The sequence below is a fragment of the Centroberyx gerrardi genome, chromosome 6 (genome assembly GCF_048128805.1).
Source record: "Centroberyx gerrardi isolate f3 chromosome 6, fCenGer3.hap1.cur.20231027, whole genome shotgun sequence".
In the NCBI taxonomy this organism is placed as follows: Eukaryota; Metazoa; Chordata; class Actinopteri; order Beryciformes; family Berycidae; genus Centroberyx; species Centroberyx gerrardi.
This window is the reverse complement of record NC_136002.1, coordinates 28,087,487-28,109,657: the sequence shown is the minus strand read 5'-3', so window position 1 is coordinate 28,109,657 and position 22,171 is coordinate 28,087,487. Positions and strand designations below refer to the sequence as shown.

Sequence of the window (22,171 nt, the reverse complement as noted above, 5' to 3'; positions counted from 1 at the left end):
TATAGTACTACTACTGCTACTAATGCTAATCTAATGAAGTAAAATGATTGTGCCTTTCTTACCTTCCCCAATTTCGATGTCTTTGAAAGCCATCTCGGAGCCGGAGTCGCTGATCAGCATCTCTCCGTTGAGTGTGAACATGATGTTCATCTCAGTCAGGTCGATCATACAGCCGACCACATCACCAGACAGCCACTGGCGACCGAATGGCTCGTTGCCAACATGCCAACGCTGGGCCTGGAGAAGGTTACATATCAATAAATGATCTGGATCTAAGCCACAAACTTCAAATATGAATGCATTCATGACCACATGATCATTTTCATTTTCAGTGAAAAAACAGGGCTGTAGTACTACTTTTTTGACATCTTGGACTTGCCTTGGTCTTGTGCCTAACTTGTCTTGGTTTCAGCCACTATTGGATGTTGGCTTTTTCAGGCATATTTAAAGATCCTGTAGAAACCTATGTATGTATTAGTCCTCTAACTTCTATGCATTGGAGAGCGGACTTGCAGACACTTAGTATCATTTTTGTATTTGGACATGTAGCTACATTGTTTATTGCATATTTTGGTCTTGAATAGGACTCGATTTGCTTCTTGACCCCTTTTCTTGACTCAAACTCAATAGAACCTGGTCTTGGAATTGACTTGGACTCGACTAAGGCGGTCTTGACTGCAGTCCTGCAGGAAGATGTGCACCAACCTTGTTGCCATTGAAGACGTAGGCCAGTTCATCTGCTCCCAGCTCAGTGTCGGCGCGGACACTGGGACGGGCCCAGCCCACTCTCATCTCGCCCGTGGTCACTGCCTCAAACTCAAAGTACCACTTCCCCTGGGTGACGGCGTACGACTTCTCTGCCCTGAAGATTCGCACCTTGTCCCCGCGGGCGTTATCAAGGCCATGGCCAGCTAAATGGAAAGGGTGAGAAGGAGACAGATGAAGAGAATGAAGATACTTTAAAGGTCCTGGGTGGGGTAAAAGCATTGTTAAGTTACACATTATTCTGTATTCAATCATTGCGTGTTAAGAGGATAACGGCATCATGGTGGGTGAGCAAACTTACTGCTCTCCTGATCTGGAGGCTCAATGTTGTAGCCATAGCCAATGAGGGTGCGGACAGCGTTGTTGACGCTGTCTCGGTTGGTTTTCTTAGTTCTCTCGTCCAGCAGGTTGTAAGGTACCAGACGAGGGTTACGCTTATTCAAGATGTCCTGTGGAGATGAACAGAACGTAAAATTATTTATCATTCAAGAAAAAAATATCAGGTGTGCCTCTTTGTACAAAAAACATGAAAAACACTGGGATGGCAGCACTCCAGAAAAAGCCACAGTAAGACTTGACCTGAGTTACAGTATTGTACTTTTATTGATGGCCACAGGATGTTTTTTTTGGTAATCACAGCAATCTAAATGATTTGTCTGATGATATACAGATAATTTGGTTAATGAAAATGAATTAAAATCATACGGACTTCACAGAAAAAGGAAATGAAGGACAGAGTATTACCACAGTGTTTTGGCAAATGCTAAATATAGTAGAGAAAAAGTTACCTGCAAAATGCTGTAGGTCCATCCTTGCCGTACCCGGTCCCTTGCCCACACGTTATGCCCATTTTCTGCCAGCTTTTCTACCAGCTGGTTCTGGTTGGGTGTCAGCTTGACATGGTTCAGGTCCAGGGGGGCAGGCTTGTATCCACTGGTCATTACATAGCTAGAGGAGAGACAAGCACACACTGAGATACACAGGAAACACAATGCAGATAATAAGTAAATACAACCAGAGATATAATTGTCGGCGTACGTCTTGGGCAGCTTGATCTTCTTGAGGTTCTCCTCTGCTTTCTCGTCACCCATACCAACATGGCAACCCAGTGCCAGGAGAGTCCTGTGAAATAGAAGGGATCCAGGCATTAAAAACCGTGTCCAAAACAGAATAAACCTCCTCTGATCCTCAAATTTAAACCCATCTCGGACTCCAACGCTCAGTCAAAAACTCACTTGAGGGTTTCTCCAGACATCTGCAGGTTGTAGTTCCTCTCGGGTTCAGGGAGACTCTGGAAGTCCACCAGACAGGGATGGAGCTTCTTGTTGTCATCCCTGAACTGTGGGGGAAGATTATGTTGGATTACTCTTAAGCAGCGATGAAGAGGTAAATAAAAAGGAGGGTAAACTATATCCTCCAGTTGATGCTCATTGTGAGGAAAACAACAACCAATATAAACAAAAATCTATATTTTTTCAGGAAAGCATTAATTTACGCTTTGTTTCCCTTAAAAGACCCCATCTTCATATTACATGCATTGATTGATTTATTCTACATACTACGATACACACATTGAAAAGATATATTTCAGCATAAAAAGGTAGCTAAAATCAGTTTAGGTGGGTTAATCCTCCACTACATCCCTGCTCTTTTGCCAGAGGCTTGAAATATTATCACTGCACTCATAATGTTTGCTATAACTGAAGACACTGATCCCACAAAATTTAAATGATGATGCTTTTAACAGGATACCAGGTAACTTAAGTCCTTGGTTGACAAAATGATAACACTTTTACAGACTGGGCACTCTATATTTCAGAAATATTGAATTATGAACCTCAGGTAAAGTTTTTTTTGCAAAATGAATATATAGCAGTTTGGGATAGAAGTCTTGCATTACTCTAGAGCTCCAGATCAGTCTATCTTTGTCGCGTCAATATCCCCATCCAGCTGCGGTTCACCAGCCTGTGTGTTGCAGTGCTGACTCCATACTCACAGTCCCGTAGGTCCAGCCCTGCTCGATGCGGGTGACAGCCCAGAGCTCGTGGATATTCTCCGCCAGCTTCTCACGGATGCGCTCCAAGTGGGGCGGCAACACAATCTATACAGCAAAGACAAGTCAGCAGACAGACGAAAATCATTTTTTACATGACCAATGCCTAGTTTGAGGTGTTTGTAAGCTACGGGTTGGTCAGAGGGTTTTACCTGGACAGTGTCCACGGGGCAGGGGGTGAAGGAGGTGTGGGTGAGGGACAGGGTGGGACCCAGCAGGTTGCGGACGCCTTCAAAGTCGTGCTTGTACTCCTTGATGGGTTCGATGCGCATCCGGTCTTTAGGCAGCAGGGCCTCGTAGCATGGGGCGTAGCCAGGTGGGGGCATGAACTTGAAGTCTCCATGACGACCACCCAGGAGGAAGCGAGCCCTGAAGTGACAAAAATACAGTAAAGCCTGGTCTTTATCTATTTGACAGAAGGCCATTTATAGACTACTGAAGGCTTTAATGGTGACAACGCCTTGATCTCTCTAAGACTCATAATAGAAGAACATTGATTTAATTTCTTTGCCAGGTCCCAGGCCGTGTTGCCTCCCTGCTCTCATCAGTCAATTCACCATTAGCCCCTGTCAGCATAGTGAAGGATCATTACACACAGTGGTTGTAAGCCACTGGTTCTGCGGACCCCCAGGGTTTGGAGAGGAGATTTGGAGGGATTGAGAGATGATTTAAGGAATGTGACAAAGATCATTTCTAACATAAAAATTCATGATCATTCATAATCTTCATGACAAATTATTCTTTTCCTGTGAAATAAGCACTATTTGCAGCCTAATTAATCATTAATCATAGCCTATAAAGGGACAATATTCTTTCTGGTATCACAGTTTGCCATTCCGTGTGTGCTCCGCTACATTAGTGGATTGCAAATAGACCATCCATAATTTTAAGAGATTAAGAGTGGCATAGCTGCTGTAAACAATCATAACACCTGAGCACCTTATCAATCATCCTCCATGTGGTAGTAACTATTAACTCAGTGTTGTTGCTAGTGCCAAAGCTCTTACTTGACTCCAGCAGAGAAGCTGAGTGCAGGGAAAAAGAGACCATCCACATTGAAGTTTTCAAACATGCCCTGGACTGGGTGGCCGTTAATACGGAAGGAGATACTGGGCACGCTCAGATCCAGACAGCAGCTGACAACATCATCAGCGGCCAAGGTGTGCTGGCTGGGGGAAGCCACCTGGCGGGGGACGGTTCCTGAAGGGCAGAGGAGGGAGAAAGTCAGAGAAAGAGGGGACAAAACATTATGGGGGCCCAGATTGGAATATAATCAACAGATTAGGGAACCATCTTACCTGACCACAGATGCAGTCCATCAAAGCCGTAGGAGTAGAGGTCGTCTCCCACGCCGTTGCCTCCCCAGCCCTCTCCTCCTCCTGGGTAGGGGCTGTAGCCCTCGGTCAGAGCCCAGCCCACACGTAGGTGGCTGGACTGTGCCGTCACGAAGGGCTCCACATAGTCCACCATCACCTCATAGTACCACTTCTTGTACTGTGTGGACCCCTCACATGTACCCAGAAAGATGTTGGGCCTCACACTATACACAGAAGAGAGAAGAAAACATCACATATGGTCAACAAACTTTATCACTTTTACCAGACAAATGTAAGGGCAGAAGAGACCCTCAAACACGTAGGTAGTACCTTCCAAAGTGTTTTGTAGAGTAGAAAAACTTAGCAGCTACAATCAAACTATATGTGAATTTGGCTGGTGGCTGGACTTCATTTCCCACCTGGTCATAAGATGTCACAACAACAGTTCAAGTACCTGGTTACATAGTTTACAATGTTGGTCTGCAGCAGGAGGTCACGACCCGGAAGCAGGTTTTCAGTGATGAGGTTCTGATTGGACCTCACAGCCACACCGTTACACACACAAAGAGAGCGCAAGACATCCAAGACCTGAAGGGAGAACAGAGGCAGCAATGGTGAGTATGGTCTGGAAACTGCAAGCATCTACACAGTATCAGCTCTATGATTTTTATGGCCTGACCAAGGCAGATGATTTACATTTTCACCAACTGACTACAATGGCTAATGGAATTCCAAAATGTACCTGCCCCATGAACTATTTTTTATGAGCCAAATACGATTTTAGGATGCAATAAAAACCACCTAACAAAATAGCTGGTGAAGTAGACGAACCTACCAGCCACAGCCAAATTTTACCAGTATTTGGCTGCTGGCTAAAGTTGATTTCCCACCTTGTTCCTGACAGGTAGAAAAGACAAACCTTGTGGTTCCGGCCATGTTTGTCCAGCAGAGAGATGATGGATTTGATGTGGTTCTCCTGGATGATGTTCAGAACCTCAGGGCTTTCAATTAGCACACAGTACAGCACCTCCAGAATACCTAAATGTGGAGAGACAGAGCATGGGCGGTGAAGGAATAAATGTGTGTCTAGCAATTTTTCAGAACACTTACAATGTGCTTTACAGACAATAATACAATAATAAATGAAGGCAGTGAAATCAAAAATGTCAGACATGAATTGAGAATGGGGTTAAAAGAAAAGAAATGGGCAAGTACAGAACACGTAAAAAAAAAAAAAAACAACTACATAAAAGCTATAAAAAGCTATAAAAAGTCTATTAAAGTCTATAAAAATCTGTTTTAAAAAAGTGATGTAAAAGGTGATGCTGTTTTTGCACCTGAAGCTCCCCAGGCAGAGAGTTCAAAAGACAAATCACCTTTGGTCTTCAGCCTTGATGTTGGGATGGCCAAGAGATTCATGCCTGAGGATCTCAGACTGCTCAATATCTCATAATGGTTTAAAGATCAGAGATGCTGCAAGTAGCTAGACCTGGCCAAGCCTTAAAAGCATTCAGTAAAATCTAAAAATCAATTCTAAACGGTGAGTAGTGGACATATCAGTGAATAAGCGGGGGGCATCCTGTACCTGAGGAGGCCTCCAGACGGTCCAGCTTGCTGACCAGCCAGTCCAGGTTGTCGCAGAACAACGCACAATTAGAACGGTTCCCTCTGATTAGAGAAGCTGTTCAGCAGAGACACAAGGAGAGAAATGACCATTACATTATTCAATGACAACAGCATTTCATTGATACGTACTTTCAGAGTCGAAAGAGTGATCCGCCTACCCAGCAGCTCATAGAGCAGGTTGACAATCTCCTTCCAGGACTCTGCAGCCTCCTCCCCAGCAAACTCAGAGAAGTGGGCAGCGGTGTTGTAGACGTTCAGGCGGTCGATACACTCCAAGACGATGGTGATCATTCCCTGAGGATGACGACAGAAACACGGTGACATGGAGCACATGGGGCACCAGAAAGGTTACACCATGCACAACTGAGCCAGAAACCTAAAACGTAGTTGTTGTTGTTGTTGTTGATGGTAGTATGATAGTATGGTTGTTTTTGTTTATCTTATAAATTATTATTATTATTAGTATTAGTAGTAGTAGTAGTAGTAGTAGTAATTAGTAGTAGTAGTAGTAGTAATTAGTAGTAGTAATAGTAGTAGCAGTAGTAATAGTAGTAGCATTATTAGCCTTATTAGTATTAGAGCATTAGACCCGTCATCATCCATCGGACCATTTAACCACATTATTAAAATCACATACTGTAGGTACAAAAGGGAAATATTTGTTTGCTTAGACAAAAGCATCAAAAACCACAATAAAACATAAAATGTATGAGTGAGTGTGTGTTTGTGTGGTAGAATAACAAAAAAAAGGAAGGAATAAAGGCAATTGTGGGTGGTAATAGGATGCCTCCACGCTGTCAAAAGTACAAGTTTCCCTTTGCATAGTTTATTTACTTTAGCTCTAGGAACAGACTGGCGAAATCAATAGATAGTCTGAGTCTGAGTGAGGCTGTGCGGGCAGCATGCAGATTACCTCCTCCTGGAAGAGGTTCTGCCGGTTGCGGAGGGAGCGCAGCTTGGTCTGCTTCTCCTCGTGCTCCAGTTCCTCCTCGGGAGGACGGAAGTAGAAGATGAGGTCCTGCAGGGAGAGGATCACCCCCTCCAGAGGCAGAGACACCGCCCCGGGGGCCTTGTTCTTCCCGCTCAGAGAGTCCAGACCCCTGGATGAACACAAACAAATCAACAAGGTTTAACTTGTGTTTGGCATATAGATTTTTACACTTTTTTCTTTCATAGTGAGATGTTTTTAGAATCCTTTTGAGTTTTTTTGTCTTTTGTTTCTCTTTCCATTTCAGTTTCCATTTTCAGTTTTTTAAAAAGAAACACAAATATAGTGGTTTTCACATCTATTTTAAACGTGCTACATGTAAAAATATCAAAATATCATTGTCAAATTGTTTCTGCTTCATTGGTATAATTACCGTAAAAACAAAAGAGACCATGGCCAAGACGATTGGTAGCCTCTATCTCACGCCAACTGTATTGTTATTGCTAGTGTTTCTCAAAATTAAGATCTACATTTCCCATAAATCCCATTGCTTCCTGTCACAAAGAGGGTGTTGCTACTTGTCTCTCCTCTCCCTCATTAGTGTCACTGCGGGTGTGTTTGTTTTGAAGAGCAAGAAGGATAAGAGAGTGATAAGATAAGTGATCTTTTATTCATTCCACCATCTGCCACTGCGAGAAACTCTGAAAGCGGTTTCTTGTGATAGTCTCATTTGTTTGTTAATGTGGTAATGATTTGTTGATATTAAAATGCAACACATAACACCTTTAACAATCAAGCCAAATGTTGCATATCTTGTGAATCTCTTTTAGGTCTGAGATGTACGTATGTAATAAGTTTGATTATTTGACCAAGCCAGTGACACCAGGGTGGTGCTGTGTGACTTTGAGGTGGGGTGGGACAACAGGTGTGTAGTCATACTTGATGAACTGCCTGAAGAGGCCTGTGGTGCTGTAGATCATACGGGCGGCCTGAGACTCCTCAGTCTGGGAGCGGGACACAGTCAGGGCGTCGTCCATGTGGCCCTCCTGGTGCAGAATGACCTGGAGACACAGAAGGGACAGTTGTATTATAGATCACATCCCCTAATTCTCTATCAATATACACTCTCACTGTTTCTTAAACTATGGGTCAAGACCCAAATTAGATAATGGGTCTGTTTCTGGTGGGTCTGGCATGTAACAAGAGTACTAGCATGTTTATCTTGTCCTGGGTCTAAGGGTAAAGGTGAGTTTCTTTTATATAGGTCCTGAGACAGAAATGTTTAAGAAGCATTGCTCTATTTCAAACAATATCCACCCATCGACATTACATATCTTGTTAATCATTAGGTATGACTTCACAACATGTTGATAATTCCCATAATGCACACTAACTAGCACAGATTGGTTGCTATGCAAACTCTTGTTATAACCAGAAAGCTGGTTGCAATCTGGCAGCGATCTGTTTTGTTTTCTTTCTGTTTTGTTGTTCCTCTGTATGTATGATTACTACTTTGAAGAACACTTTTCAGTCAGTACTGCACTGGTAACTGTTGTATAGTAGGTGGCACTAAGCTGTGTCTCGTATCTATTGCAATACCGTCATACCCATAATCACATTATAGGACTCCCTCTCGGATATCAGTGCTATATTAAGACATTATGACTCTCATCTTGGTCCCCCAGCCAGAAGGCTCTACCTTCCTCTTCATGGTGCCCAGGCGAGCAGCTTTGGCATCCAGGGCGGCGTAGGTGAGCCACAGGCCTGTAGACACATGCTGCACGAAGCACATGGACTCTCCGTACTTTATCTCTGGTATGCCCATCCCCTCAACGTCACGCTTCTGAGCCACATCCACCTTCTCCTGCTCAGGGGAAGCAGGGGGAAAGACAGGATGGGAGAGGGGGATGAGGAAAGAAATAACAAGAGGTATAAGAGAGAGGCACAAACCAGAGGCAATGACCGTGATCAAATTATGAGTCGAGGGAAACTCAAAATTCGGAAAAATTCGAACCTTTGACACACGGAAGCAGAAGGCAGACAGTTTGGTGTTGGCCTTCTCTGGGTCGACCACCAACAGACCCTTCTCCTCATCCAGACACAGGTACCGGCCTGTGGTGATGTGGCGAACCCGGAATGACTGACCCCACTTCATGTGGCTACCGCTCCAGCTGCAGGTAGAGAGCAGAAAACAACTCTACACACTTCCACAAAGTCTACAAAGTCTCACAGCTAAAGGGAGATAACATGAAACAATAATAAAGCTTGAGGCAGTGTACATTTTTACAACATTTTTTGTTTCTTTTTTTTTTCTAAGTCATTTTTTCGAAAATTTAGTCTATTACTCAGTGACTAAAATGGCATATGATTTTAGTCATTACTGCACCACTGCATCAGTGTAGATTATATTTGCAACATTTAGACATTTTGTAAAGTATATGTTGATCTGTGAGCTGCACACCTTCACATCTGGCAGCTGTCTAATATTTATAGCAACGTTGTCACATCACACTCTTTCAGTTAATGTCCGTAATTGGATAATACAAACTAGGCTATTTATTTCCAGTTATGATCAAGAATGTAATGGAGGATAAACCCACCTAAACTCATTTTACCCTCCTTTTATAAGGTGACATAAATCTTTATCATATGAAATTCATGCATCATGGTGAATGGTATCAAACGGATATAAGTTATATTAGTATAGGGTCTTTTAAGAAAAAAAAGCATAAATTAACGTTTTTCTGAAAGTATAATTGATTTTTGTTCATATTGGTTGTTTGCCTTATGATGATCACTGACTAGAGGTCAAAGTTTACCCAACTATTTATTTACCTTTTTATTTTCATTTTTATATCACTGGTTACGATTATGATCTCCCACAGTGTTTTGTTTCATCATATTTTCACCAATAATAGAATGAATGAAAATAATTCTTAATCTCATCATGGTACAGAATTTCTACACCTCATAGTAATCGCCAACTAAATTTAAAAAAAAAATGTCAACAAGCATTTTCATCATTAATTTCATGCCGATATTAAATCTGCCCTGAGGGACCGTCACCTGATTCTCAGAGGCTCCAGCCTCCACAGCGATCGGGCCTGACTGCACACGGCTCCGCCCTCATAGTGGGCCATCCTGCAGAGGAGGGAGGGCAGACACACAGTTTGAAACAAACAGCAGCACAGCAACAGGATGTTATGCAGCTCTGAACCGCTCTTCTTCTTCTTCTTCTTCTTCTTCTTCTCACCTGCGCTTTTCCTCGCCTTCTTCTGGTGTAGAGATGGCCAGACACTCGTCCATGTGACCGTGGAACAGCCTGAGAACGTGACCTCCAGTCAGAAACCCTGAGAGGAGGAACACACACCACGGTAAGGCTGTATACGGTGTGTGTGTGTGTGTGCGTTTGTATGTGTGATTTGTGCATGTGAGTTTTGTGTGTGTGACTTTTGTGATTTTCTGTGTATACGTGTATATGTGTGTATGTGTGTACACACATTTCTGTGTGTATGTGTGTGTCCATGTGTATATATCTGTGTATTTGAGTGTGTGATGTGTGTGTGTATATATCTGAGAGTATATGTATGTGTGAGTGAGTGTGTGTGTCACACACTCACTCACTCACACAACACCACGTGGGTAAGTATACAGTGTGTGCGTGTCATTGTGTGTGTCTATGCATCTGTGTGTATATATCTGGGTGAGTATGTACGTCTCTATGTGTATATCTGTGTGTGTTTGTGTGTGAGTGTGTGTTTCGTAAGGGTTTCACAGAGTGAAATATGAGTACAGCAGGTCTGTACCCTCAGCCAGCTCGCATCCAGAGCAAACCGGATTCATGTTCCACAGAGTCTGCATGAAGGAGGCGTCCACCATGAGATCGCCACTGGCATAGGACAGATGCTGAAGACAGAGGAGAAGCGTGAGGGGGGGAACGAGGAAGGTTAGCTCAACTTAAACACATCCATCCAGGACAAGTGAGCGGAGTGCATGGAGTCTCACCAGGTATCTCTCAGACGACACGCTGACCAGGATGAGGTCATCTCCCACCCTGACCTTTTCACCTTCTGACCTCTGCTTGGAGGCTGGATGAATGGTCCACCAGCATGCCTCACCTGCAGGAAGATATCCACCATGAGAAGAAGAACGAGAGGAGAAAGAAGAAGATGAATATCTCTGTTGTCGGGTGAAAACCACTTTGTCACGAACTCAGAAAAACGACCCTGCTTTTAGCTTGACTGCCAAGCATTTTTCAGTTTATCCAATTGGTTCTGAAAAGATTTCATAAACCAAAAACTCACCAAAACTGCAGTTACGAGGTTTTCACCTGACAGCGACGATATGCTGTGTAAGGCAGTGGTTCTCAACCTGAGGGTCGGGACCCCCCAGGGGGTCGCAACATAATTTTGGAGGGTCGCGAGCTGATTTATGGGATAGGAAAAAACATATTTCTACTACACAAATTTATTATCGTGTCTCAGTATCTTGTGAAATACTGAATAGTTTTCAGCCTCTAGGCCTTCTCTGATACTAAATCAAATGAAACAACCTGAAAAGGGAAAATCATTCTTTGGTTGAACTGTTCACCACCATATGCAGCCTGCGATGGGGGTCGTGAGTAGGCACTGCTTTGTTTTAAGGGGTCACGAGCCAAAAAGGTTGAGAACCACTGGTTTAAGGGCGACAGAGTAGCCTAGTGCTTCAAGTAAGTGGAAGGTCCCTGGTTCAATCGCCGCAACTACCAATGTTTTGTCCATCAACAGCCACTTGTCCTGTCAAAGTGTCCTTGAGCAAGATACTGAACCCCTACCTGCTTATTTACTGCGACTCACTCTGGAGAATAGTGTCAGCTAAATTGTAAATTGTAGATATAATAACTACTTTTGTATAGGACATTTCTCAACCAAATTACAAAGTGCTGTAAAATAAATTATAACTATACAGGAAGATTTGCACTGCTGACTCCATTAATGTCCGTAGCTTGTGAAGAACAACTCAGCAAAATTCAGAAACCATATTCGACAAATTAACAACACTACTACAGCATAATGAGACCAGAAACAAGTTATCAGTTAAATGCAAGTTTTCCATTGTGTCTTAAAAGAAGATACCAAGTTAGTCTCTCTGTTTGATCTAATCTTCTCTGACTCAGATGCACTCAAACATTTTTTTTCCCAGATAGTGTGTCCCTTGAGTTTTTACCTGTAGAATCTTCTTGTAAGCCCACGTCGAAGGCCAGCTTGTCTGTGAGTGACCGAGACGTCGTCAAACAGCTCAGGTACTGGGGAGAAAGTCGATTATCAGGATGTCGCCAGAAATCTGCACTCCCCATTGGCATTTTGGTTTGTAAGTTACACTAAACAACTTTGGATGCAAAATAATTAAGTTGACTGGTGAAATTCTGAATCCAATTGACTATAAAGTTAGCTTAATGCCTCGTTAAAGTACTAAATAACACTGATGATGCGCTGATGTAATATCAAGTAACATAGGAGGGTAATAGCCGTCTCACCATGCTCGAGTGGTTGTGTCTTAGAAGGATGGCATGGCCGTACAACAGGGTGCGATGGCCTCCACCTTGGGACGACTGGAGAGGAAGAGGATACAGGGTTAATAGACTGCTACAGACTCTGGACACCAAATGTAGGCTACCTCCATCAGAAACAGCACAAAACAAGGATACAGTTTAGAAGGTCCAGAGGGAGACAGCAAGCCCCCACACCTTCCCCTTCAACTGGATAGGGAACTATAGAGAGCTTTCAGGTGATATAACACACCCTCTGGCAGCCATATTGGAGGTCCTCAGCTCTTGGTTAACACTGGCTATGAACTGCTGATTGTGTTTTTAAACGTACAGCTTTGGCAATTCAAGAAAATTCTGTGCTATTTTCCCTGAAAACTAATCACTTTGCCATTGATGCATAGGTTCTTATTTTGTGTTTAGATAATGTCAGCTTGTTAGCTAGCTAACCATAGTATCTAGTCAGTTAACCATCACCATTTGTACACTAGCTAACATCTAGTAGAAGCTTGCGTTGTTATGGTTACTATTTGCCGGGCTAGTTTGCTAGCTAACAAAGCCGAAAAACCAGCTGTTGACGCTTTTCAAGCTAGGCTAGTGCTTTGACGGAGGGATGGACCAGAGCGGCTAGGGGAAAACACAAGATAGTTTCCTGTGTCACAGTAAACTAAATCTGGAAACAAATCTATCTTACCTGACTGTTAACTTTTACATAACATTCCTGAATTGACCTCCACCCACACAACTACAAGCTTTTCAGGTTTCTCTCCTTTTCCAGCCTGGTTGCCATAGTCTACAGCCAGTTCTCCAGCGGACCTCCATGATGGCACCAGACACGGTTGCTAGGAGATTTGCAACTGCAAAGCCTCTATAGCTATACAGTATAAAGAGATGCGTTTCAAAATGAGATACTCACCTTTTGAAAATAAAGTGACAACTAAGGGCCTACTCATACAAAATTGATAGCAAAATATATATATATATATAAAAAGAAAAAAATCATGTTGAAGGATAAAATAAATAAGTCCTTTGTAGACAAAATGATAATGATTTTCACAGGCTAGATTCATATTTCAGAGATATTGAATGATGACTTCAGGTTTTTGTTTTTAGTTTTTTTCCCCACATTAGATAAAGGCCTACAGCATTTTGGAGTCGATCTCTTCACACAACTGGAAGAGGAAGGATCCATTTATGTACAAATACAAGGAAAAGAACAAGGACAACACCAATAATAAAGCAGTGTACAGATAGACCTATTGTTCAAAAGAGCACTGAATATACTACACTACAAATCATAATCCACAGGGACAGATTTAAAATTTTAATCCAATCACCACAGATTACAAAAACACAAACACACCAACGTTGAAACCATCCTACCTTTTCTCAACATCCAGCAAGGATGCAACAAGGAAACAAAATAACTGTTGTAGTTATGTATAGATTAGCCATAACAACCATTTAGTCCTATAGGATGATCATGATAAGACTTCGGGTCTGTGGGGTTAAGCACACCTAATCCACTGGGATGAGTCAATTGATCGGGGGGCAGGTGTGTCAAGGGGGTAGCACTGACCCATTAGCCCTAGTCCGCATTAGCGCTGGGCTCAGTCGGGACAGGTGGGGGTGGTGTGTGTGTGTGTGCCAAAGTATGTGTGTAAGAGGGAGATAGGCCCGTCCAGAGCTCTAGGGGTGTCAGGTTTCCCCATCCTCCGACTACCCTTCCCTGACAGAGGCATAGGGACTCTCCGCTGGGCTGCATGCCATGCTATTCTCATCCTCCGGCCTGCCAGTGGAAAGGCCAGGCTCTCTCCCCTCTCCGATATCTTCCTGCTCCATGTCCAAGGCCAAAATCTGCCTAAACAAGCCTTGATAATGCAGCTAATGAAATGCTGCTCACACCCCAGCTGTATAGGACCTGTTTCGCCCAGTTGACACCCCTATTATTAATGTCTGTAGATACAAACAGTGCCTTCTTGATCTTAATCCCCTATTGGTTAATAGCCTAAAGGAAAAATCCACCCTCTTACACTGTTATATATCATCAATCTGTGATGGTTCCAGGACTTCTTTTGTGATGTGTTGTGATTTACTTTTTGGTTGTACCCACTTTCCCTCAACCTGCCTCGTCTACTTCTATTTCAGTTATCGATTTCCTACGTTTCCCAGAATTCCTTTCGACAACCCCCAGAGAATTGTTGTGAACTTGTTGCATTCAGCTGTGGGTTATACGTGTAGGTGGAGGGAGCGATAGCGATAGCACAGTAAGAGCAAGAGAGTGAGAGTTTGTCGTAGTAGTCGCACCCCTTGCTCAGAACGCAACATGTGGCTGCATTGCATTATGGTCCATTGAGGCTGCGGTCGGTGGAGAAATTGTTCTCTCTGCCTCTTCTACGATGGATTTCTCCCTGTATGATTGTTGAACATCGGTGCAGAATGAAAGTCTAGAAATGAGAGTCTAGAAGGAAGCCCTCGCCCCGACTGACACCAAAACCGGACATTTACTGTTGATTTTTCTGCTTTCAAACTCTATTGTAGTTGAGCTGGAAATATTTAGATGTGACATCATGTCGTCTATGTGGCCAAATACACCACCAAACAACTAAATGGACCCAAAAATTTGGAAAAAAATGGATTTTTCCATTAAAATGAACCAAGTTAGATGAAGCTTGTTCAGTTTTCTGTCAGGTTTTGGGGCAGTGTGGGGAAAAACATTAAAAGGGGAATGGAAATGAGGTTGAGATCATCAGAGACCATTAAAGAATAACATGGGTGTAAACCAAATGAACAACATCAAGCAAGGTAAATGTAATATGCAATTATGATAGGGACATAAGGGTAAATGGGCTGGTGATATTGCTGCATGAAATGATATGGATGAAGCATTACAAAACCTTGCTATATACTGTATCGTAGGATAGCTAATGTAAAAAACAAAATGAAAATAAAAGATATAGCTTTGAAATTAACATAGTTTTATTTTAATTTCTAAATACTCAGGGTTGATCTATGACTATGGAAGCAGAACTGCAATTGTAGTTATTGCAACTCTTTGTTTTTAATAACAAAAACTCAGAACCATTAAGTCTAATTCTGTTATTATTAGAAAACAGCACATAAATGACAGTCCTAACATAAATTTTCCAACTACAGCTTCAACCAATAAAGGATTGTCTTATCGTATCTCAACAGAAGCTGTGCAGTTATGTGCAGATAAAGAGCAGGGTGAAATCTAAAGATGATGGACTTGTCTGCTCGGAGACCCAGCTGGGATCCCGGCAGTGACACTGGCTAAAAATGAGTGACAGGTGTACTGAGCGCTCGCCACCTCAGGGGCAAGGAGGGCTAAACGGATACAAAACAAGACGTGTGAATGGTACAGCGCTATTTCATTCAGTAGGACATCCAGTGGGGCGAGAGGACAGGAACGAGGACAGTTGCCGGGTTGGTTGGGGACACACGTTACAGGGAATGAGACATGTTAAGAGACATACCCATTTGTCCAAATCGACTGCCTGCTTGGCAGAGAGCGAGGAGGGAAGGGGAGGGGAGGGGAGTGTCAGAGAAAAAAAAAAGGAACAGTGACTACAACAGGTAACAGAAACAAAAACGTCAAAAGGAAAGAATAATTTACCCCTAGGCTTGAGGATCATAATGTATGTATGCTGCGTACGGCACTACAGAGCCAAACAGCAGTAACTGTGCAAGTAGTGAAACTGAGAGAAATGACGTCAAAGTGTATCTTCCATCCCAACAAAAGCATCGCTGAGACAGAAGTGGACTGTATATCATATAATCGCATTTACAGGTATCATTTTTGTTGCTATGAAATCTCCATCAATGTCATTGTAAGACATACAAAAAGTAGTTACTGTTGTTTGCCTTTGTATAGGGCTGTATGTATTTATATTTGCAGTATGTTCTTTTGGCGAATTAGCCATATTCAATTCAAAAACGTGTCAGTGTAGTGAAAGGTACATGAAGTTCAAAGAAATACTGTCCTTGAGATAATCGTTAGAGATGCGGGGGATAGCAGCGGTAGTTGGTATGGTTAAAACAGAAATATTCTCTTTAATGTAACAGGAAAGGGAAGGGAAAATGTAAGGAAAGGCAAATCTCTAGAGAAACACAAATTGTATCTCGGCAAGCTCCATTTGTAAGCCAGATTTTGTGAATTTATCATAGTCCATTTACAGTAGGTGGTAGAAGACATTGTAGAAAAAAAAAAGAAAAGATTCACTTCAATTCAATAGTAAAGAATAGGGGAAATCTCTCTACAGACACAACTTGTATGTCTCTACTTTTTGCCATTTACTCCACAGGAGCACCTACTCCATCTCTCCTCTCTCTACCGTAAACATTTCCATCCTCCCCATCCCATGTATTCCTCCATCTAATACCCATCTGTTTATTTCCATTCCTGCCTCCTACCTCGGTCAAGTCCACCGTGTTGGCCAGCATCTCTTGCAGAGCGCGGACCGACAGAGACTGCTCCAGGATGAAGGCACATATGGCCAGGTCTGGTGGCACATTCTGCGAACACAGAAACACACAGCTCAGGTGTTTAGGAAAATGCCCGGAGCCAAGGTTACCTAGAAGACAAACACAGGCGGGAGGAAACGTTTGCGTGGCGCCTCACCTGGGCGTTGGACGTGGTTTCCAGGAAGCAGAGACGGTTCCCGAAGCCCTCGCAGGACAGACAGAGCTTGATCTGCTCCTTCAGGACGGTCGCAGTGCACTGCAGAACCACCTGGTCATCCTGCAGCCAGACCAGGAACAAACACACACAGTTAGGGACACATTTATTCCCTGGACACCTTATTTTAATGCTCTGTTGCTCTTATTTTGTGCTTTTAGCCAAGCTCTTTTTTCCCTTATGTCTTAATTTGGCTGATGGTCCTCTTATTTGGATGGTCCTATTTATTTCCCTGTTTTGTAAAGCACTTGGGTACACACTGGTTTTGTGTTTTTACAGTACTATATGAAGAAAGTTGACTTGAGTTGACATTCAGCTAGCACAATCTCGTATATAATACTCAGTGACTGTACTGTAGAGCTGGTCGATATGGTTGAAATCAATATCAAGGTAATCATGAGGACTTTTTTCTGATATTGATATATATGATGATATGGCTCATATATGCAAAATCACATGTTAAATAATCTAATTAACGTTCATCTAATTGAACCTAATAGTAATGATAGGTGTGATGTCAAAGCTGAATTTTTCAAATAATATTCCTTAAAATGTTTCATACCTCAGTTTTTTTAATAAAACTTGGCTGTTGACATCAATTTAGATGGCAGAATTGTGTGTCATGATATCCCAAAATCACCGTAATATCACAATATGATTCTACTGAAAGACGATAAATGATAATATTGAATTATCGCCCAGCTCTACTGTACTGACATGCTTCGTAAGGAGCACACTGCAGAAAGAAACTGACCTGTGTTTAAGAATAGCACCTACAGTACGTGGTATTTTCCCACGAAAGTAGAACGAGTAGAATTCAGTGTTTATGTGCAACCAGGAAACTATAGGGCTTACACAGCCAGGTGACAAGGCTGCAAACAACTCCTCCCAATAGGGGGTGGCACTGTAGACACAGACAACTCGCTTCCACAGGCAGAATGCTAACAGACAGTAATTTGCGGCTCCTCGTCAATGCCACGGCCCTCCAGAGACTGGTGTAAATACAGCGATAAACACCCCCCTGCCTGTGAACCCACACCTGACACTCAGCATTCTCAGCTGCTCCCTCCACTCAGTCATTATGCAAGCAGATCCATCACTTAACCTGACTAATATTCCTCTCTACAGCTCCGGACAGATTCTTTGTTTTTCCCTCCTCTAGTCTCACAGCTAATGAATCATTCTGTCCTCTTGTTCTTGGCCCGCTCGCCGTCTTGCCCCGTGTGGGTCGGCGATTCTGCGCGGCCAGCGTATCATGACTTAGTGTTTTGGATGAGTGGCAGGTCCTTTCATGCGAGGCCGAGGGCAGCGCGGGGGGTTTATGTGTATGTTACGGCACGTAGCGGGAAAGTGGAAAGTGAAGCGGATCGGTGACCTCATAACATCCCCTCCTCTCTGCGCCCGGAGGCCTCTACTGTTTCTTTGGCTCAAGAGTGTCCCCTCTTGCTTTCGGTTGGGCTATCATCTATCTCTCCTCAGCCTAGAAATGTCTCCTCTGTCCTGTCCTCGCGTTCCCTGCTTTGCTCTCCGGAAAGTGGAGCAACATGCCCTCTCTCCTTCACTTCAGACATGAGCAACACCACTCAATACTCGACTGCTACTAAAACGGTGCATGCACCATATCGACATGACTTCGGAGCAAGAACGATGAATCACAGAAATATGCAAAAACAACACAGGTTTTCTTTGTTAACAACATTAAAGCAAGTGGTGCAATATCTTTCCTATCTCACTGACACAGCCTTCCCACTCACACCACTTCAAAGCTGAGATTCAAAGCAGTATGCATATGCGCTGCAATGACATCAATCACTATTCTTTGTTAATCAGGACCGACTATAGATTACATCTGTTCTGAAACCACAGCATCACTGTAGAGAAGTCATGAGGGTGTAGAAAGAGCTGAACTGGGCTGAATGAGGGTAAACTGGGCTAAACTGGGCATGTTTTGAGGACAGGGCATGCAGACTCAGACAGCAGTCCCTGATAAGGAGATAGGACTGCGCTTCTGGGTGGCTAAAAGCAGACTGAAGTAACCGAGTGACTCATTGCTCCGAGACAAGATGTGCGATCGGATGACACTTGCAGCCCATAGACGACGGTGTGCACGCCACAGCGTTATACGCCACTCCAGCCTAGTGGCGTCTATCCATTTCTACACCCACGGTCTCACGCCGCAGACTTTGCCTTGCTTCAATTCAGGCAAGATCAGACAGACAGAGGACCTACAGGAGGACAGGGAGATCTCATAGGCTCGTACAAGAAGATTAGGCCTAGAAGATGAAAGTCAATTCGCTCAAAGTTGCAAAGAATCTCTTTTACAAGCATGACAAGCCTTGCTGATGTTGATGAAAATGTTGGTCCTGAATACCATTGAACCCATTTTGCAGATCCTAATATTGGGGTCTGTAGAGAAATACTAGCATATTGTATTTTATCACTCTGTGGACAACAAACAACAAATAATTGTAAAGGTAAACAGGGCAAGAAACTATATTTTCATCCTCTCAATCCACATGATTGATTCCAAAATTCACCCGGTACTTTAAGGATTTAACCAGACAAACATGATGTTTAACATAGAAAAGGAGAATGTCTGGTTACGTGCCAAAGTGTCTGGTAGAGTAGATAAACGTACCAGCTACAGCCAGCATTTACTAGCAGCTGCCTGGTGGCTGAAGCTGATATTCCACCCTGAAGGTAAGAGCACACAGACTTATAATAGAGCTCTGTCAAGTGCTGCCGCTATAGAGCTGTGTCCTTCCAAGAGTCACGCTGTGTGACTCTCATCCAATCCAACCACGTGAAAAGCTGACTGGGAGACCGCACAAACTCCTGGGCTTAACTCACCCTATATTAATAGAGGCAGTTTTCATTTGATTTGAGAGATGTGCACCTGACGCTTTCTTGTAAGCCAGCCGCAACTACTGATAATGCGTTAACGTCGCCCCGTCTGCATCTGACTGGGCCGAGACAGGTGAGCGGGACGGAGTGAAAGTTGTGTTGGGGCATCACCGGCCTGACCCACTGAACTTGTACCTGGGCAGCGGGCAAAGACGTATACGTGCACCGCGCTCAATGCCTGGGGTAGGGTTACAGCCAGGCCATGTTTGGAGTTGGCGGCTGAAGCATCTTGGGTATGTGGATGTTCGGGGTCAGAGGGAGAGGTACAGACAATTGGATATAAACTGACAGGCAGCCAAGCAAACAAAGATGTGTGTACGCAAATAGAGACGTGTGATACAACACAGATTCACAGCCAGAGGCATAGATAGCTCCTGAAAGCAGACACCTTTGTATATTCTCTAGGGCGGGCTGATTGTGTGCATGCAGACAGAGGGTAGCCAGGATTCCCCCGGCCTCGCAGGGACGGGACACTCTCCTGCCAGGACAGGAAGTTGCATGGCACGAAATAGATGGAAAGAGTGACGGAAGCCCCTTGCCTCTGATCCTCTGATGTGTAATTCTAGAACTATGAACATAGGTGATACAGTTCCTGTTGTGGGATAGAGATTGTTGTTGGGTTGTTTGGTTTAGTGTGTGCTAATGACACTTGGGTGTATGGAGGGTATCCCCAAGTTCAGGGAGACAGACAGGACAGCAGCATGTTTCACCCAGGCAGAGAGTACATTATCTGGTGTTTGGGACAATTTATTTTCTGCACTAACTCACCTGGAGGCAGGGTGGGAAATTAACGCCAGCCCACAGCCAAGAGCTGATAAATTTTGACTGTGGCTGGGAAGTTTCTCTCCTCCGCCAGCCACTCTGGCAGGTAATCAGCCATCGTTCAGAAATCTTTTTCCGTTCGAAAAATTGTATTTGCCTGGCAAAAACAGTGAAACTGGCTGGTGGCTTTGTAATCCATCTGCCACTGTGGCCAGTGGATAGAAAATAGGTTCCTGGCTTGAGTGTCATTTGCAGGTTTCTACAGTAAACCAGCTCCAGGTTTTATTCAAAAGCATTAGGCTTTTGTGCCAATCAGCAGATTCACTTCATCTCCATACAGACAGAAACAATTTGATGCCCTCTGGCCAGTACAGACAAAAATGCCAAGAAAACAACATGTCACCAGGTTCATTATAGGTTTGGATTTTTCATTAGTTTTTATTTTTATATGGATTTAATTTCAATTTAGTTTTAGTTTAATGAAAACATGTCACTTTTATTTTATTTCAGTTAGTTTTACATGTAGACACGATTCTAGCTCAGTTTTATTTTTTTCACAAAGTCTCGCAGTCTTTCATTTTTATTTCAGTTTACGACAATATTTTGTAACACCTAGTGTTCGTCTCAGTTTTAGTTTACTATAATAACCTTGCATGTCACAGATATCCGACAAAGGACCGCATCAGACGGAGGAAGAGGCACTGCTCCGCACTAAAACCCGCCCTGCAAGGAACAATGTATCAAACGAGGAGTGTATCCATCCACCCTTTACTGCTCCAGCTTTTGGCCCGACGCCCTGATCAAAGTGTGCTGATGCGGGCCACCCTCTGTCCAGGACATCGATTATAGCCCTGCAGACATAAAAAGAGTGAGGGATAGCACATTGTATAGTATGTGGGTGGAGAGGAATGGTTCGATATGGCAGAGGGGAGAGTAGTGATGGAGGATGGGCGGCGGGTGGGGGCTTCCCTTTGAAGTTTCTGCTCACCACAAACTGGTGACCACACAGGTACACTCTCCCCGTCCTGCATCGCAGGCTGGAAACTAATCTCTTCTAGAAGTACCTCATGGCACCCTCTCCCCACTGAGTCATGGCCTCTCGCTCATATTTTTCTCCTCTACTTGCTGTAATTTTCTCTCATAAAAAACAACCTTCGACTTCTCTCCTAAGCTCTTATTTCTCTTCTTTCTTTTCCAACTCCTTGTCTCTTACATGATTATTCTCAGGTGACAGGAAGATTGCCGGGGCACTGTGTCCCTGCCACTTACCACTGGTTGATTGTACTATCGGTGATCTAGAAATTGAAGGTTATTCCATTATAAGTGACTCAATCTGGCACCAATGTCAGTAAAATACCCAAAATGTGAATGTTAAAGCTGCATTAGGCAGGACTTTTATATAAAATATACACCCATCTTATCTTAGCGTCCCATCTCCTCCAACTGAGACCCCTTAGATTCACCCTGTTTCCCTAAATGAAATTGTGGTATCAAGTATGGACTCTTCTCCCCCCACAGGTAGTGATGAATTTAAGAGTGAAATACAACTACCTAACATGAAATCGGCTACTGTCTCCGAAACAGCAGTGAGCAG

The 22,171-nt window shown here is 43.4% G+C and overlaps 1 protein-coding gene across 1 annotated transcript in view; it reads right to left on the bottom strand.

Moving 5' to 3' along the window:
* The window catches only part of ryr1b (ryanodine receptor 1b (skeletal)), an 83,559-nt gene that overhangs the window by 50,784 nt on the left and 10,604 nt on the right, over positions 1 to 22,171 (bottom strand). The window contains exons 3-29 of the mRNA XM_078283946.1: positions 16,855 to 16,974; positions 16,647 to 16,748; positions 15,710 to 15,730; positions 12,204 to 12,278; positions 11,894 to 11,972; positions 10,694 to 10,806; positions 10,495 to 10,594; positions 9,942 to 10,038; positions 9,755 to 9,829; positions 8,703 to 8,859; positions 8,388 to 8,552; positions 7,628 to 7,749; positions 6,674 to 6,860; positions 5,919 to 6,054; positions 5,720 to 5,815; positions 5,054 to 5,172; positions 4,589 to 4,722; positions 4,117 to 4,358; positions 3,826 to 4,018; positions 2,971 to 3,187; positions 2,762 to 2,866; positions 2,001 to 2,104; positions 1,804 to 1,887; positions 1,554 to 1,713; positions 1,067 to 1,214; positions 706 to 911; positions 63 to 237 (exon numbers count right to left, since the gene is read on the bottom strand). Of these exons, the coding sequence (XP_078140072.1) occupies positions 63 to 237; positions 706 to 911; positions 1,067 to 1,214; positions 1,554 to 1,713; positions 1,804 to 1,887; positions 2,001 to 2,104; positions 2,762 to 2,866; positions 2,971 to 3,187; positions 3,826 to 4,018; positions 4,117 to 4,358; positions 4,589 to 4,722; positions 5,054 to 5,172; positions 5,720 to 5,815; positions 5,919 to 6,054; positions 6,674 to 6,860; positions 7,628 to 7,749; positions 8,388 to 8,552; positions 8,703 to 8,859; positions 9,755 to 9,829; positions 9,942 to 10,038; positions 10,495 to 10,594; positions 10,694 to 10,806; positions 11,894 to 11,972; positions 12,204 to 12,278; positions 15,710 to 15,730; positions 16,647 to 16,748; positions 16,855 to 16,974 (3,532 nt within the window). The remainder of the gene's footprint in view (positions 1 to 62; positions 238 to 705; positions 912 to 1,066; positions 1,215 to 1,553; positions 1,714 to 1,803; positions 1,888 to 2,000; positions 2,105 to 2,761; positions 2,867 to 2,970; positions 3,188 to 3,825; positions 4,019 to 4,116; positions 4,359 to 4,588; positions 4,723 to 5,053; positions 5,173 to 5,719; positions 5,816 to 5,918; positions 6,055 to 6,673; positions 6,861 to 7,627; positions 7,750 to 8,387; positions 8,553 to 8,702; positions 8,860 to 9,754; positions 9,830 to 9,941; positions 10,039 to 10,494; positions 10,595 to 10,693; positions 10,807 to 11,893; positions 11,973 to 12,203; positions 12,279 to 15,709; positions 15,731 to 16,646; positions 16,749 to 16,854; positions 16,975 to 22,171) is intronic.